General features: G+C 43.9%; 1 protein-coding gene across 19 annotated transcripts; it reads right to left on the bottom strand.

The window, feature by feature from the left end:
- Positions 1-506: 506 nt before the first annotated feature.
- Positions 507-16,631, bottom strand: LOC118280491 (putative fatty acyl-CoA reductase CG5065). 19 transcript variants are annotated; one of them, XM_050702259.1, is made up of 13 exons: positions 16,504-16,631; positions 15,446-15,562; positions 14,439-14,558; positions 13,511-13,636; positions 12,336-12,481; positions 11,442-11,557; positions 10,771-10,898; positions 10,434-10,498; positions 4,230-4,376; positions 3,458-3,547; positions 1,674-1,838; positions 1,019-1,117; positions 507-647 (listed from the first exon to the last, which is right to left on the bottom strand). In XM_050702259.1, the coding sequence occupies exons 1-13, from the start codon at positions 16,606-16,608 to the stop codon at positions 509-511; spliced, it is 1,563 nt and encodes a 520-aa protein (XP_050558216.1). In that variant the 5' UTR covers positions 16,609-16,631; the 3' UTR covers positions 507-508. The 19 variants fall into 19 exon arrangements, with proteins under 19 accessions (XP_050558216.1, XP_050558217.1, XP_050558218.1 ...); XM_050702260.1 differs by lacking the exon at positions 10,434-10,498 and adding an exon at positions 10,298-10,362; XM_050702261.1 differs by lacking the exon at positions 10,434-10,498 and adding an exon at positions 10,162-10,226.
- Positions 16,632-17,847: the final 1,216 nt, after the last annotated feature.

The following is a 17,847-nucleotide window of genomic DNA, read 5'->3' as shown; positions in this document are numbered from 1 at the left end:
GCACAAAACAACTTTTTATGTGATCTACAAATTGGTGTATGTTTTTGCGGATCTGGGTGTCATGTGTCCGTGAACTTGTATGTTTGTGAACGCACCCACGACACAGGAGAAAATTGCTCGTGTGGGGTGATGTTCTTATAAAAAATATATTAGGTATACCTTCCTATTTTATCTAAGTATAAAATACAAGTTAGGTAACTTATACCGCTGTACCGCTACCGATATCTGGCACCATTATTGTTACAATTAGACGCTCAAATACTTACAAATACAATATCTACAGCGAATTTCTTGAAAAATTCATGAAAAAAAAATGAAAATAAATACAACAATATTCACTTAAACAGATTTTCAACGAATACTTTAAAATTAAATACAATTTTATGTTATTTTTTAGCAAACCTAATTTCTATGCGAAACTTAAGTGAATTCACTACAAAATTTACATATGAGCGTCCTTATTATTAAATCCTCTAGCCCTAATCTTATTTTACAATTAAAAACTATTTCAACTCGCTAGCGCAGTTTTATTCCGTAGTCGCGTTAGTACCGCTATTCCCCGCAAGATGGCGGGCGCTGTCCGAACCGTAAAACGGCACATGATGAAAATTGCAAACAACAACGTAGCGTTGTGAACCACGGTTAATCTGAAATAAAAAAATGTTAATTAGTTTTTAAAAATGTATTAACAATGATTGCATAAAAATATCGATTTAATAAAAAAATATAACTTGACCATTTTTCATTATAAGAGCCCACCAATAGATGGCGTTGTGCTAATGCCCTGTTGTGGCCCCGTTAATTTGACAATTGACACCCAATAATAACACATTAATTATTCATTTATTTGACTAATTCTCATTGATATACACTATACATTAGTGTTTCTCAAACATTATAATATAAAATAGCGTGAAATTGTGTTTTTATGACCAGTGGTTCAGGTGGTTCTAAACTTTCATTTACATCATTTTCAGTCTTTTATATTAGGAGAAGACTTTGTAAAGTTGATACTTACAGTTTCATCCTCCTCCTGGCGGCGGGTATATCGCTGTCTCGCTCCCGCAGCAGGTACCGGCGCGTGCCCTTCACGAAGTCCACGCAGTGCTGCTCCCAGCTGTAACACACACACCCACAGCTTAGACGTGAACATGGAAGATGGTTAACTAAATAATGTCGAAGGATCGGATAATCCGGAGCTGCGGACTACCTAGCGGGTTATCGAGGCTCCGGCTCGAAAAGCAGGAGTAGAAACGGGGTGGTTTTTAGTCAGTAAGAGTTTGACACTCCCTCTCGCCTCGCCCAACCTCAAGAGAAGTCATTGGATGATTTTCTCTTCTCAAAAAAAAAGAAGGGATTGAATAAAAAAAACTCAGCAAAGGGATTCAGTTAACACTTTACAATATGTAGGGTAAAAGTCACTGGACAAAGATGAATGATGGGATGCATGGAACTGACGAGAATGATAGACAAACCGAAAGGTACTCAGGTAATGAGTGACTGAAAGGTTAAATGACTGGTTTCAAAGAGAAAATAATAATAAGAATTATGTATGGCATAATAAGTAGATCATATTTGGTATTCAGCAGAGTATAGGTAACTTCTGGGCTCAAAGAAAAAAATGAGAAACATGGGTATATGTATAAGTGTGTCCCCCCCCAGACAATACTGACTCGATGGTCTCGGGGCGCAGGTTGTACCGCAGGGTGTCCTCGGCGTGCAGGCGCGCCGCCAGCCGCTGCACGCGCGCCGTGCCGAACTCCCAGTGCCGCGTCGCGAAGAACTGCAGCGCCTGGTTCATCGCCTGCAGCCGCTTGCACGCCGTCCACAGGCTCGGCCTGTGCATACAGTCACGGTTTACTCACGTACATTAATAGAGAAAAGCTGCTACAGTAGCAGCGCGACAATCGCCGCGTCGTGTGTCGCGGAATGCTGCTCATGAATATGAGCCTCTTGCATGGCTTGAAACTAGTCGAGTTCCTCGTCAAACATTTAATAATAATTAATTTAGTATGTCTCACGAAAGTTCCAATAAAATTAGAGAACAGCTCTACTAATTTCAAGTCACAGAGGGACTCTTCATCATGAGCAGCGTGCGCAGACGCAGCGATTTCGCACAGCTTACTCAACCGTGATTATTAGTTAATTTTCAGAAAATATATTTATTTTACGACTAGAGATCGGAGGAACGCCGATCACAAATAATCTTCACTTGCTTTTTGAAGAATGGAATACTTAACTATTGTCTGTAATGTACTGTCCTTTAGGACTTTACGTTGACGTGAATTCAGTTCCCTTAGTATGATTTTGCTTTACGTTGAACAAAAAAAATTAAATTTAAAATTTAAAAAACCCCCGACACAAAAACTTAATTTCCCTTTAAAAAGTAAAAAATAATAAAAGAAACTTAATCTTAAAGTACCTAAGAATGTACTAATAATTCTAAAAAAAAATACGTCACGTTGGGGGACCGCTCCTAATTATTTCTTTACTTATCTACGATTTGTTCACAAGTATCACATGCTTGGTGTTAACATTAAAGTAAATTGATGTTTAAGTACTTAACTATAACGCAGAAAATAGAAATATAGCGGCGCGGGCGGCGGTGTGCAGTCCGTATTCATGCGGTCCCCCAACGAGACGTATTTTTTTTTAGAATTATTAGTACATTCTTAGGTACTTTAAGATTAAGTTTCTTTTATTATTTTTTACTTTTTAAAGGGAAATTAAGTTTTTGTGTCGGGGTTTTTTAAATTTTTAATTTAATTTTTTATTTTATACTTTTTATAGGTAAGTTAGGTTAAGTTAGGCTTAGTATATTACATATACTTACTATAATTTCGATTTTTGTTAAGGTAAAGATTACATCTAAGGTCAAGCTTGTTCGCTTTAATTTTTTTTTTACTTATTAATTACTAGTTTTTGTTTCTATAAGTAGGCTAAAGATTACATTGGTGCCAGATTTTTTGTTAATAATAAAACGTTAAATTAAAAATTTTGTATTTTATTAAATTTTTAATTAATTTTTTTATTTAATATTTTAATTTTTAATTAAATTTTTTATTTTTGTTAATACAAATAAAAAATATCTTTCAATATCTTCTTTCAGTGCGGTTTAATATGAGACCCCATCCCAGTATATTTGCAGACCTTCGGCACTTTCACCGCCCATAACTTTAAAACGGCTCAACCGATTTTCATCAAACATGTCTAAGAACACTCGCACATAAGTTCCCTTTCATACGAAAAAAACTAAATTGAAATCACTGCATCCGTTCGGGAGTTATGATGCCACAGACAGACAGACAGACAGACAGACAGACAGACACGTCAAACTTATAACACCCCTCTTTTTGCGTCGGGGGTTAACAATATATTCTCCCCAAAGTATTCGACTAGAGGCTCTACTTACTGCAGCAGTTAGCTGTGAACATATGTCAGTATCACGTAAACTCACTTCTGCTTGAGCCCACACGCCTTCAGCACGCAGTGCGCGAGACACAGCGGCGCCGTCTGCAGCACCGTCTCCAGCGCCTTCTGGATCACACTGCAAACGTGGTAATAACAACATAGTAATCTAATGTCTCACAAACTAAAGCAAAAAATGCGTGGCCTACATCAACAAAATTAATCAAAAATCGTTGGATTTCTTCGTCACCGTATGCTCCACCGTGTCCTCCGGGCAGTCCTCGCAATGATGATACCCGGCCGTTCACAAACAGGAACCTACCGAAACTCCCACGTCCGGTAAGCACCTGAGTCAGGCGGTAGGTGAGGACGCCGTGGCGACTCTGAAGCCGCGCAAAAATCGTTAGATAGACATTGAGGCGTTGTTGATCATAGTTTAAGTATAATATGGAGATTTTATCAGACAACTTGAATCGATCCTCCGAATCGATTTTAGTTTACCATCGGCCATAACTAACATAATGACTGCCTCGCTATTCCAGTGGTCGTAAGTGCAACTGCCTCAGGTTCGATTCCCGGATCAGGCAAAGTATTACTGGGCTTTTTTGGTTTTTCAAAAATTTCTCAGTAGTAGCACGGAGTCTGGAATTGTGCCCAGTATATGGCAAAAGGCTCACCCCCTATTACATGGGACTTATAACACAAAATAATGGTGAAAAGTGGGTGTACATTGTATAGCGGCATTACGTGCCGTAATGTGCACCTTTGCCTACCCCTTCGGGGATAAAAGGCCATAACTATAAGTAGGTAGTTTATCTCACGTGTTCTCGCAGATGACCCCCCAGGGGTACCAGAGCGCGCCGTCGAAGGGATGCGCGCGCACCAGCCGCAGCATGCGCGCGCGGAACTGGCCCCACGTGGCCGCGTGCGCGCTCGACGCGCACTGGTACACGCGCGCCTCGCGGGTGCTGCAAGTGATTTAACTATTAGAGCCATATCAAATAACAGGGGGAAGAAAGACAATTAGTAAATGAGCTAAAGTTGGTCGTTATTACACTTGAAGCATACACTATCAAATAATAGGGGGAAGAAAGACAATTATTATATGAGCTAACGTTTGTCATTAGTAGACATTACTCTTGAAGCTCACATATTTTTTTATTAAGGAGGGAATATCATCCAGCCCTTCTCCCGCCTTGAACGAAGCGAGAGGGAGTGTCAGACTCTTACTGACTAAACACCACCCCGTTCCTACTCCTGCTTTTCGAGCCGGAGCCCCGCTATATAGTCCACAGCTCCGGAAACACACATAGTGGACAAATTTTTTATAGAAGTCTGTCGTTTACAGCTGGTTTCCGAATGACCCAAAAATCAATTAATTTAAAATGTCTTTTCAACAGTTATTTGTATTGCTAGATTATTGTTTGATTAGAAAAACATGTCAACTAATAGAGTTAAACAGAAATTAACAACAGATAAATTGTCTCTCTAGTCCTCTCTAGTAAAGTGTTTTAGGGAACAGAGAGTAAAGTTCCCTAAGAAAATGAGAATCCTCCGACCAGGCGAGGTGATCGTGTCTGGCGGCTTTCTGCCCAACTGGTGTTCGTTGGGATTTTCTATCCAGGTTTATTCACATGTAATCATCACATGTGTGATGTAGGATATTTATGACAGCTGCGGACTACCTAGCGGGCTTACCGAGGCTCCAGTTCAAAAAGCAGGAGTAGGAACGAGGTGGTTTTAGTCAGTAAGAGTCTGACACTCACTCTCGCCTCGCCCAAGGCGGGAGAAGTGATTGGATGATTTTCCCCCTCAAAAAAGGTATTTATGACGTCATCCGTTGATTTAATCGTCTGTCGTCTATATGTAAGTCATGTGTCTCCACAAATGTATATGTGGGCTCAAACACACAAATAACTATCTCCTTTACAACAAGTATGAACTAACGCATCATTCCTATACAATACATAACAAGTATGAACTAACTCATCGACGCCGGTCTCCCAGGCGACAGCGATGAGCGTGTCAATGCATATGTCGACGGGCATCATTCCTATACAATACATAACATCATTCCTATACAATACATAACAAGTATGAACTAACTCATCGACGCCGGTCTCCCAGGCGACGGCGATGAGCGTGTCAATGCATATGTCGACGGGCATCATTCCTGTACAATACATAACAAGTATGAACTAACTCATCGACGCCGGTCTCCCAGGCGACGGCGATGAGCGTGTCGATACACATGTCGACGGGCATCATTCCTATACAATACATAACAAGTATGAACTAACTCATCATTCCTATACAATACATAACAAGTATGAACTAACTCATCATTCCTATACAATACATAACAAGTATGAACTAACTCATCATTCCTATACAATACATAACAAGTATGAACTAACTCATCGACGCCGGTCTCCCAGGCGACGGCGATGAGCGTGTCGATACACATGTCGACGGGCATCATTCCTATACAATACATAACAAGTATGAACTAACTCATCATTCCTATACAATACATAACAAGTATGAACTAACTCATCGACGCCGGTCTCCCAGGCGACGGCGATGAGCGTGTCGATACACATGTCGACGGGCATCATTCCTATACAATACATAACAAGTATGAACTAACTCATCGACGCCGGTCTCCCAGGCGACGGCGATGAGCGTGTCGATACATATGTCGACGGGCATCATTCCTATACAATACATAACAAGTATGAACTAACTCATCGACGCCGGTCTCCCAGGCGACGGCGATGAGCGTGTCGATGGCCATGTCGACGGGCATCATTCCTATACAATACATAACAAGTATGAACTAACTCATCATTCCTATACAATACATAACAAGTATGAACTAACTCATCGACGCCGGTCTCCCAGGCGACGGCGATGAGCGTGTCGATACACATGTCGACGGGCATCATTCCTATACAATACATAACAAGTATGAACTAACTCATCGACGCCGGTCTCCCAGGCGACGGCGATGAGCGTGTCGATACACATGTCGACGGGCATCATTCCTATACAATACATAACAAGTATGAACTAACTCATCGACGCCGGTCTCCCAGGCGACGGCGATGAGCGTGTCGATGGCCATGTCGACGGGCATCATTCCTATACAATACATAACAAGTATGAACTAACTCATCATTCCTATACAATACATAACAAGTATGAACTAACTCATCGACGCCGGTCTCCCAGGCGACGGCGATGAGCGTGTCGATACATATGTCGACGGGCATCATTCCTATACAATACATAACAAGTATGAACTAACTCATCGACGCCGGTCTCCCAGGCGACGGCGATGAGCGTGTCGATACACATGTCGACGGGCATCATTCCTATACAATACATAACAAGTATGAACTAACTCATCGACGCCGGTCTCCCAGGCGACGGCGATGAGCGTGTCGATACACATGTCGACGGGCATCATTCCTATACAATACATAACAAGTATGAACTAACTCATCGACGCCGGTCTCCCAGGCGACGGCGATGAGCGTGTCGATGGCCATGTCGACGGGCATCATTCCTATACAATACATAACAAGTATGAACTAACTCATCGACGCCGGTCTCCCAGGCGACGGCGATGAGCGTGTCGATGGCCATGTCGACGGGCATCATTCCTATACAATACATAACAAGTATGAACTAACTCATCGACCCCGGTCTCCCAGGCGACGGCGATGAGCGTGTCGATGCATATGTCGACGGGCATCATTCCTATACAATACATAACAAGTATGAACTAACTCATCATTCCTATACAATACATAACAAGTATGAACTAACTCATCATTCCTATACAATACATAACAAGTATGAACTAACTCATCGACCCCGGTCTCCCAGGCGACGGCGATGAGCGTGTCGATACATATGTCGACGGGCATCATTCCTATACAATACATAACAAGTATGAACTAACTCATCGACGCCGGTCTCCCAGGCGACGGCGATGAGCGTGTCGATGGCCATGTCGACGGGCATCATTCCTATACAATACATAACAAGTATGAACTAACTCATCGACGCCGGTCTCCCAGGTGACGGCGATGAGCGTGTCGATGGCCATGTCGACGGGCATCATTCCTATACAATACATAACAAGTTTGAACTAACTCATCATTCCTATACAATACATAACAAGTATGAACTAACTCATCGACGCCGGTCTCCCAGGCGACGGCGATGAGCGTGTCGATGGCCATGTCGACGGGCATCATTCCTATACAATACATAACAAGTTTGAACTAACTCATCATTCCTATACAATACATAACAAGTATGAACTAACTCATCATTCCTATACAATACATAACAAGTATGAACTAACTCATCATTCCTATACAATACATAACAAGTATGAACTAACTCATCGACGCCGGTCTCCCAGGCGACGGCGATGAGCGTGTCGATGGCCATGTCGACGGGCATCATTCCTATACAATACATAACAAGTATGAACTAACTCATCATTCCTATACAATACATAACAAGTATGAACTAACTCATCATTCCTATACAATACATAACAAGTATGAACTAACTCATCATTCCTATACAATACATAACAAGTATGAACTAACTCATCGACGCCGGTCTCCCAGGCGACGGCGATGAGCGTGTCGATGCATATGTCGACGGGCATCATTCCTATACAATACATAACAAGTATGAACTAACTCATCATTCCTATACAATACATAACAAGTATGAACTAACTCATCATTCCTATACAATACATAACATCATTCCTATACAATACATAACAAGTATGAACTAACTCATCGACGCCGGTCTCCCAGGCGACGGCGATGAGCGTGTCGATGGCCATGTCGACGGGCATCATTCCTATACAATACATAACAAGTATGAACTAACTCATCATTCCTATACAATACATAACAAGTATGAACTAACTCATCATTCCTATACAATACATAACAAGTATGAACTAACTCATCGACGCCGGTCTCCCAGGCGACGGCGATGAGCGTGTCGATACATATGTCGACGGGCATCATTCCTATACAATACATAACAAGTATGAACTAACTCATCATTCCTATACAATACATAACAAGTATGAACTAACTCATCGACGCCGGTCTCCCAGGCGACGGCGATGAGCGTGTCGATGGCCATGTCGACGGGCATCATTCCTATACAATACATAACAAGTATGAACTAACTCATCGACGCCGGTCTCCCAGGCGACGGCGATGAGCGTGTCGATGGCCATGTCGACGGGCATCATTCCTATACAATACATAACAAGTATGAACTAACTCATCATTCCTATACAATACATAACAAGTATGAACTAACTCATCGACGCCGGTCTCCCAGGCGACGGCGATGAGCGTGTCGATGGCCATGTCGACGGGCATCATTCCTATACAATACATAACAAGTATGAACTAACTCATCATTCCTATACAATACATAACAAGTATGAACTAACTCATCGACCCCGGTCTCCCAGGCGACGGCGATGAGCGTGTCGATGGCCATGTCGACGGGCATCATTCCTATACAATACATAACAAGTATGAACTAACTCATCGACGCCGGTCTCCCAGGCGACGGCGATGAGCGTGTCGATGGCCATGTCGACGGGCATCATTCCTATACAATACATAACAAGTATGAACTAACTCATCGACGCCGGTCTCCCAGGCGACGGCGATGAGCGTGTCGATGGCCATGTCGACGGGCATCATTCCTATACAATACATAACAAGTATGAACTAACTCATCGACGCCGGTCTCCCAGGCGACGGCGATGAGCGTGTCGATGGCCATGTCGACGGGCATCATTCCTATACAATACATAACAAGTATGAACTAACTCATCGACGCCGGTCTCCCAGGCGACGGCGATGAGCGTGTCGATGGCCATGTCGACGGGCATCATTCCTATACAATACATAACAAGTATGAACTAACTCATCGACCCCGGTCTCCCAGGCGACGGCGATGAGCGTGTCGATACATATGTCGACGGGCATCATTCCTATACAATACATAACAAGTATGAACTAACTCATCATTCCTATACAATACATAACAAGTATGAACTAACTCATCATTCCTATACAATACATAACAAGTATGAACTAACTCATCATTCCTATACAATACATAACAAGTATGAACTAACTCATCGACCCCGGTCTCCCAGGCGACGGCGATGAGCGTGTCGATGGCCATGTCGACGGGCATCATTCCTATACAATACATAACAAGTATGAACTAACTCATCATTCCTATACAATACATAACAAGTATGAACTAACTCATCATTCCTATACAATACATAACAAGTATGAACTAACTCATCATTCCTATACAATACATAACAAGTATGAACTAACTCATCATTCCTATACAATACATAACAAGTATGAACTAACTCATCATTCCTATACAATACATAACAAGTATGAACTAACTCATCATTCCTATACAATACATAACAAGTATGAACTAACTCATCATTCCTATACAATACATAACAAGTATGAACTAACTCATCATTCCTATACAATACATAACAAGTATGAACTAACTCATCGACCCCGGTCTCCCAGGCGACGGCGATGAGCGTGTCGATGGCCATGTCGACGGGCATCATTCCTATACAATACATAACAAGTATGAACTAACTCATCATTCCTATACAATACATAACAAGTATGAACTAACTCATCGACGCCGGTCTCCCAGGCGACGGCGATGAGCGTGTCGATGGCCATGTCGACGGGCATCATTCCTATACAATACATAACAAGTATGAACTAACTCATCATTCCTATACAATACATAACAAGTATGAACTAACTCATCGACGCCGGTCTCCCAGGCGACGGCGATGAGCGTGTCGATGGCCATGTCGACGGGCATCATTCCTATACAATACATAACAAGTATGAACTAACTCATCATTCCTATACAATACATAACAAGTATGAACTAACTCATCGACGCCGGTCTCCCAGGCGACGGCGATGAGCGTGTCGATGGCCATGTCGACGGGCATCATTCCTATACAATACATAACAAGTATGAACTAACTCATCATTCCTATACAATACATAACAAGTATGAACTAACTCATCGACGCCGGTCTCCCAGGCGACGGCGATGAGCGTGTCGATACATATGTCGACGGGCATCATTCCTATACAATACATAACAAGTATGAACTAACTCATCATTCCTATACAATACATAACAAGTATGAACTAACTCATCGACGCCGGTCTCCCAGGCGACGGCGATGAGCGTGTCGATACATATGTCGACGGGCATCATGTCTGCGCGGCGGCGCGCGGCGCAGCGCAGCACGCGCAGCAGCCCCTTGCCCGCGCCCGCCACCACGCCGCTGGGGCCGTTCAGGTTCTCGATCCACCCGGGGAACGGGTGCCGCAGGGAGGACACCACTGAAATGTACAACAGAGTCAGTTTTAGAGTACCTACAGTCAAGTTGGAAGGCATTAGAGGCGGATAAGGAATCTAAATATACATATTTCATTCAAAGGTCTGACTGACAGACTGTCGGACATTGTGATAAATCAACGCACAGCCCAAACCACTGGACGGATCAAGCATGTAGGTAGATGGTATGACGTAGGCATTCGCTAAGCAATAATTTTAGTTAATTCTGCCCCCAAGGTAATAGAATAGGGCATGAGACTTTGTATATAATTTTGTCAATTTTAAATCAATCGGCTTCTATGACATAGGCATTTAGTAGTAGTACTAACAGTAGGCATTTACTAAGAAGTAATTTTGATAAATTCCATTAACAATAATACATACTTCTTAATGCAAGACACGGATGCGGACAAAAGCTTGTGAAGAATAAAGGTGGAAGAAGTTTGTCGTTTCTAGGGACAACTCAGCAATACGTCCAGTCGTGATACATCAAGTGTTGGGGATACAAATCTGCCTCTTTCGTTACTCGCCGGTAGTTTCAAACTCACCGATGGAGGGCCTGAAGATGGCGCATGCGTAGTGCGCGGCGGGTGCGCGCTCGCTGACCGCGCTCTCCGCCACCGCCTTCGTGAACGTGTACGTGTTGGGCTTCGGCGCGATCAGTCTGCGGGACACATGTATAACAAACTGAGTCACAAGTTAGGGACATCATCATCATTAGTGGTTGAACAAAGACCTTCTCCTTATATTTCCTGGGTAGGACATCAAGTGTTCTTCTCAAAAATATTAGAAAGACGTAAAAAAATCGAAATGTAAGTGTGAGAGACTAGGAGAGCCGTGCTTTGACACGAATGGGCCGGCTCGACCAGAGTAATACCACGGCCTTACAGAATACCTCCCTTCCCTGATTCCCCAACAACCTTTAAATTCCTAACCCCCAAAAGACCAGCAACGCACTCGTAACACCAATGGTATTTCAAGTGTCCATGGGCAACGGCGATTGCTTACCATCAGATGATCCGTCAGCTCGTTTGCCGGCTTATATCATAAAAACATCGGTTTCATTTAGCTTGCTCCGCTTGTTTGTTTTAGTTTCAGCTTCTACTAAATCATTTTTATGGCGAGACGTTTTATTGCCTCGTCCTGATCCATCATCAATGACCTGCCACATTCCACTGCTGGACAAAGAGTCTCTTTTAAGGGAGGTGTATGGTTCAGAGCCAAGTTGCTTGTTTGTAGAGTTGTAGGAGTTGAGTTGACGCAAACCACAGACTTCACGATAATATCGTTTATTAAGTTACACGATCAAGTACTGTTGGATGCTAATCCCCGGTTATATCGTGTGCCATAATATCGTTGGCACTGGCATTGGCAGATCACTACTTATTTAAATCTTACATTACATGGCAGAAAAAATAGATAATTTTGTTGTATCCCCTGACCTGGGCGTGATTTCCTGCAGCAGGGCGGGCGGCAGCGCGTCCACGAGCGCCAGCAGTCGGCGCGGGGCCAGCGGCGCCGCGTACACGCGCTCCTCCACCGCGCACAGCTCCGCGTTGCTGTACGCCGTCGACACGTGGATGAACACCTGCCGATGTTTTCAGTTATTAAGATTTAACTTAAAATAATTGTTTTCTCACGTACATTAATGGACGCTACGTCACGCATCTCCGCACGCTGCTCATGATGAAGAGTCAATCTATGACTTAAAACTAGTAGATCTATTCTCCATTAATGTACGTGCGTAAACCGTGATTTTTAGTAACTAGGAGTTGACATAGAAATCCTTTTTCACAAAAATCAGGAGTTGCCTCTACCGTGTTACCCATCATCAACCTTTTCTTCTTTTCACCATCCATCATCCAACACACATGACTTCTTAGGGTCCGTTCACACAGACCAGCATTTTTCTTTTGACAAAGACAGGATCGTAAACACTTGGAGTCGGTCGCAGCGGAGCACATCAGCTTCCACCCGGTCTATGTGTACGGACCCTTGTCTACCAGACAGCGCCACGTACCTGCACGTTGGGCAGCTGGTCGCAGATGTCCATGTGAGCACGGGCCGCACGTTCTGCTCGGTCTACCAGACAGCGCCACGTACCTGCACGTTCTGCTCGGTCTACCAGACAGCGCCACGTACCTGCACGTTGGGCAGCTGGTCGCAGATGTCCATGTGAGCACGGGCCGCACGTTCTGCTCGGTCTACCAGACAGCGCCACGTACCTGCACGTTCTGCTCGGTCTACCAGACAGCGCCACGTACCTGCACGTTGGCCAGCTGGTCGCAGATGTCCATGTGAGCACGGGCCGCACGTTCTGCTCGGTCTACCAGACAGCGCCACGTACCTGCACGTTCTGCTCGGTCTACCAGACAGCGCCACGTACCTGCACGTTCTGCTCGGTCTACCAGACAGCGCCACGTACCTGCACGTTGGGTCTACCAGACAGCGCCACGTACCTGCACGTTCTGCTCGGTCTAGAAAGCGCCACGTACCTGCACGTTGGGCAGCTGGTCGCAGATGTCCATGTGAGCACGGGCCGCACGTTCTGCTCGGTCTACCAGACAGCGCCACGTACCTGCACGTTCTGCTCGGTCTACCAGACAGCGCCACGTACCTGCACGTTGGCCAGCTGGTCGCAGATGTCCATGAGGGTAAGCACGGGCCGCACGTTCTGCTCGGCCGCCGCCGCCAGCGGCTCGTCGAACTTCAGCGTCGCCGCCGAGTGGAACACCACCGACACCTGCACACCACAACAATAGCATCGTCACCATCTTTTTAAACATTGCCTTTGGATTTTCTCCTGTGTCGTGGGTGCGTTTACAAACATACAAGTTCACGTACAAATGACACCCAGACTCGAAAGAACAATTTGTGGATCACAACACAAAGAGTTCCTCCGTGCGGGAATCGAACCCACTACACGTTGCGCGGCAGCTAGTTGTCCAGCTGTCTCGTCAACCGTGCAGTCATTATCGGCAACTTGTTACCCGACTCGGACATCTAACCCCTTCCAAGCTTCCTTGTGATGATACATTTCGGAGAGCGTGCGGAGGAATTCTACAACTTGATTCTCTCTAGTCCTTTCCATCTTCGAACCACAAGACAATCGGCGAGGCGTCACCGCTTCATGGTAGATCCCACCCACTCGCACGAAGCGCTTCGCTTCAAGCTTCCTTGTGCGAACTGCTAGGGAGTGGAACTCCTTGCCGGAGTCTGTGTTTCCTGATGGGTATAACCTGGGTGTCTTCAAGGCCCGAGTGAATAGGTTGCATAATGGCAGACGTGCTCCGTCGTAGACCGCATCATTGCTCACCATCAGGCGAGACAGCGGCCAATCGTCGACCCATCAAATGTAAAAAACCCGAAGGAGACCCCTTGCTCAATCGTTTAGTTTAAAAAGAAATATTTTTGTTTTAGCTTTGTCAGTTGGTAAATGAGTAGACGGATCACCAAATTACGTCACTCAGCACCGTTCTGCCGAACCAAGACTGTCCCACAGTCTCCCAAACTGGCTCTATAATGAGCTTTTCTCAAGATGTCACCTGGTTGAGTTGGTGCAGTGCAACCTGGTCGAGGCCGAACCCTGGCTTGGTGACGTCACCCGGCAGCACGCACAGCTTGTCCAGCTGCTGCGGACATTGCTCGCGGACTACGTCGAACACCTGGAACGTAGATTATAGATACTTAGACAGTAATAGCATACTAACGCCCAAATACTCAAACGCTACTCAATTTTTATCTATACTATATACTATATAATATTATAAAGCTGAAGAGTTTGTTTGATTGTTTGTTTGTTTGTTTGTTTGAACGCGCTAATCTCCGAAACTACTGGTCCGATTTGAATAATTATTTTTGTGTTGGGTAGTGCATGTATCGAGGAAGCCTATAGGCTATAAAACATCACGCTATGACCAATAGGAGCCAAGCAGAGCGGGTGAAACCGCGCGGAAAGAGCTAGTTTGTACTTAAATATCTGTGCTATCTCGCTTATAGGAATTGATAGGGTCAGAACTACATTTGAGAGCGTCTTAAAATTGAGTAGCGTTTGAGTATTCGGGCATATGTGATGGATAAGTGTGGGCTGCCATGCTTCAGCACTGTTGGGCCGGCTCGACTGGAGTGATACCACGGCCGAGCAGAAAACCGATATGAAATGCTTGCATTGTGTGAGTTGAGGTTACCGGAGGATACAATCACCGCCCTTCCCAATCTTCCCAAACCCCGATTCCCCAACAACCCTTAAATTCCTAACCCCCAAAAGCCGGCAACGCGCTTGTAACGCCTCTGGTGTTTCCAAGTGTCCTTGAGCAGGCAGCGATTGCTTACCATCAGGTGATCTGTCTGATCGATTAACGGCGTGTTTCAAAAAAATCCTATCCCTCAAAAGGCCGGTACAACGCACTTGTAACGCCTCTGGTGTTTCAAATGTCCATGGGCGGCGGCGATTGCTTACCATCAGGTGATACGTCTGCTCGTTTACTGGCTGTTGAGTGTCGAATGATGGAATTTGTAAGTTGTATGATTAGTGACCCTGGATGTCAGGTACCTGTGACTGTTTGAGGAGTGCGAGCCTCTTGTCTGGCGCGCAGTCCTTCTTGTGCCGCATCAGCAGGTGCAGCCGAGCGATGTCGGGGCAGGTCCACAGCAGCCGTTCCACCAACACCTGAGGAGTTACACTTTATACTCCTTCATCACACACACACACACAACGTCACGCCTTTTATCCCCGAAGGAGTAGGCAGAGGTGCACATTACGGCACGTAAATGCCGCTATACAATGTACACCCACTTTTCGCCATTTGTGTTATAAGTCCCATGTAATAGGTGGTGAGTCTATTGCCATATACTGGACACAATTCCAGTCCTCCGTGCTACTACCGAGAAATTTTCGAAAATCCCAGTGAAAAAAGAAAAAAGCCCTGTAATACTTTGCCCGAACCGGGAATCGAACCCGAGACCCCTTGTCGGGCAGTCGCATTTGCGTCCACTCGACCAACGAGGCAGTCACACTTTATACTACTTCATCATCATCATTATCATCAGCCTATAAGTGTCATCAGATTTTGACCAAATATCTCTTCTCACATAGAAGGTTTGAGCATTTTATACTCCTTAACTATACTGAAAACTAAATCCTCATTGCATTTTTGTAGGATTGCAGTTTGGTCCAGTCCTTTACTAAAAATTGACCACACAGCAATAAGGATGATGACGGGGTATGAAAATTAAAAATCTATTTAGTCCGTCAGTTAGGTAATGAAACAATATTTATACACGTATTTTATTATTTTGTATATAAGATAACAATACTGGATAAAACGATCAAAGTTTGGAGTGGGAGCAAGAATTTCTACGTATAAAATGTTTCTAGAAGTGACGTCAAGCGATATTTTAATCTATATCTTCGAAAGAATAATATTGTAAAATAATCTACAAGACGGACGTTAAATAAAAAATTGTCAGCGCAACGTCGCCGCGTCACCTGTCGCACGTTGCTTGTCTGAACAGATCAATCCCTAATGCGATTGGCGGAACTTATCGAATCTACTTAAATTATAAAAATTGCCAAGTTACGTGCCGAAGACTATACTGGTGTATACGCACCTTGCCCATGAACCCGGTGGCCCCGGTGATGAGCACCTCCCTCCCCGCGAAGTACTCGGGGATGAGGGGGGGTGTCGCGGACTGCGGGGCGGGGCGGGGTACCATGGCGCACTATATACACTGCTGGTGGAAAATGGAAAAATATTAAGATGAGAGTTAAGTTACGGCAAACAATATAATTATTAAAAAATAATTTCACACGGAGCAATTACGCACATCAGGCGATTGCCTAACTTGAGTTAATACAATTTTTTTAAAGGGGGAAAATCATCCAATGACTTCTCCCGCCTTGGGTGAGGCGAGAGGGACTCTTACTGATTAAAAACCACCCCGTTCCTACTCCTGCTTTTCGAGCCGGAGCCTTTGTAAACTTGCTAGGTAGCAGCTCCGAAGGTAGCGACTGCAGCTCCGGATATGCTTAGATACCTAGATATCCTAGTTTGGGGCAACGTTTTTAAAAAAAAAAAAGAAAAAAAAATAAAGAAAAGGATTAGTCAATACCTAGATTAGATGTTTAGATACCTAGATATGTCAATAGCTAGCTGTAAGCTGAAAGCTACTGAGGGAAGTGGAAACTGTTAGTTTTCGTATCTACACACACGCAAGCAACGCAAAATACTGATAAATATAATAAATTCTAACAATTACATATAAAAAATGTATAATTATAATTTTTGAATTATAAAAGAAGGAAAATATTTTTAAATTAAATATTGTCAAAAAAAAAAACAACTACGTACGCACGTAGACACACTAGGCACCAAGGCAGTAGGCAGACACAATAACTTTAGCCTATAATATTTAAAAAACATCACTAAGTAGGTAGTAACAGGCTGTTAAGCCGAATTTAATTTTATGCTCAGTCTACCGTAACCAAAAACAAACCAAAGCAGTAACTGCGCCTAGGCCGACACAATTACCAGGCCTAGACAGGCTTATACTTTAATTTCTAGAATATTTTATATCCATAGCATCTTATTTATTTATTTCTTACATCTACAGCACGTGGTACTTGAATATTGGTCTACGATGAAAGCTAGTAGGGAAGAATTTTTTGCGATGCGGATCAGTGGACCCAGTTGTATGAGTTTCTATATAAGACAAACTAAAATCCGTTGCGTGCGATGCGTACGATGCGGGCCTGTGGATGCTTACGTTTAATCAGTCACAAACGAATCAGAATCCAAAGTTAATTATTAATGTATCATAAATCAATTCAATTCATAATGATAATTATTAAGTCTGTTATAAATAACTTTCTTAGGTCACAATAGCCACTAACACATTGAACATCGTGGTGGTCACCGGTAACCGACGACGTTAGCGGAGGATTTGCCTTCAACA

This window comes from Spodoptera frugiperda, chromosome 21 (genome assembly GCF_023101765.2).
Source record: "Spodoptera frugiperda isolate SF20-4 chromosome 21, AGI-APGP_CSIRO_Sfru_2.0, whole genome shotgun sequence".
Lineage (NCBI taxonomy): Eukaryota > Metazoa > Arthropoda > Insecta > Lepidoptera > Noctuidae > Spodoptera > Spodoptera frugiperda.
This window is presented reverse-complemented; position numbering and strand designations above follow the sequence as displayed.

Bases quoted from the DNA above. Each gene is read 5' to 3' on its own strand.
- LOC118280491 (XM_050702258.1), bottom strand. From the start codon at position 16,608: ATGGTACCCCGCCCCGCCCCGCAGTCCGCGACACCCCCCCTCATCCCC. The intron at 14,559-15,445 runs GTACCTGACATC...TCTACGTTCCAG, and splicing joins CACTCCTCAAACAGTCACAG to GTGTTCGACGTAGTCCGCGA. The intron at 12,482-13,510 runs GTACGTGGCGCT...AAACATCGGCAG, and splicing joins ACCAGCTGGCCAACGTGCAG to GTGTTCATCCACGTGTCGAC.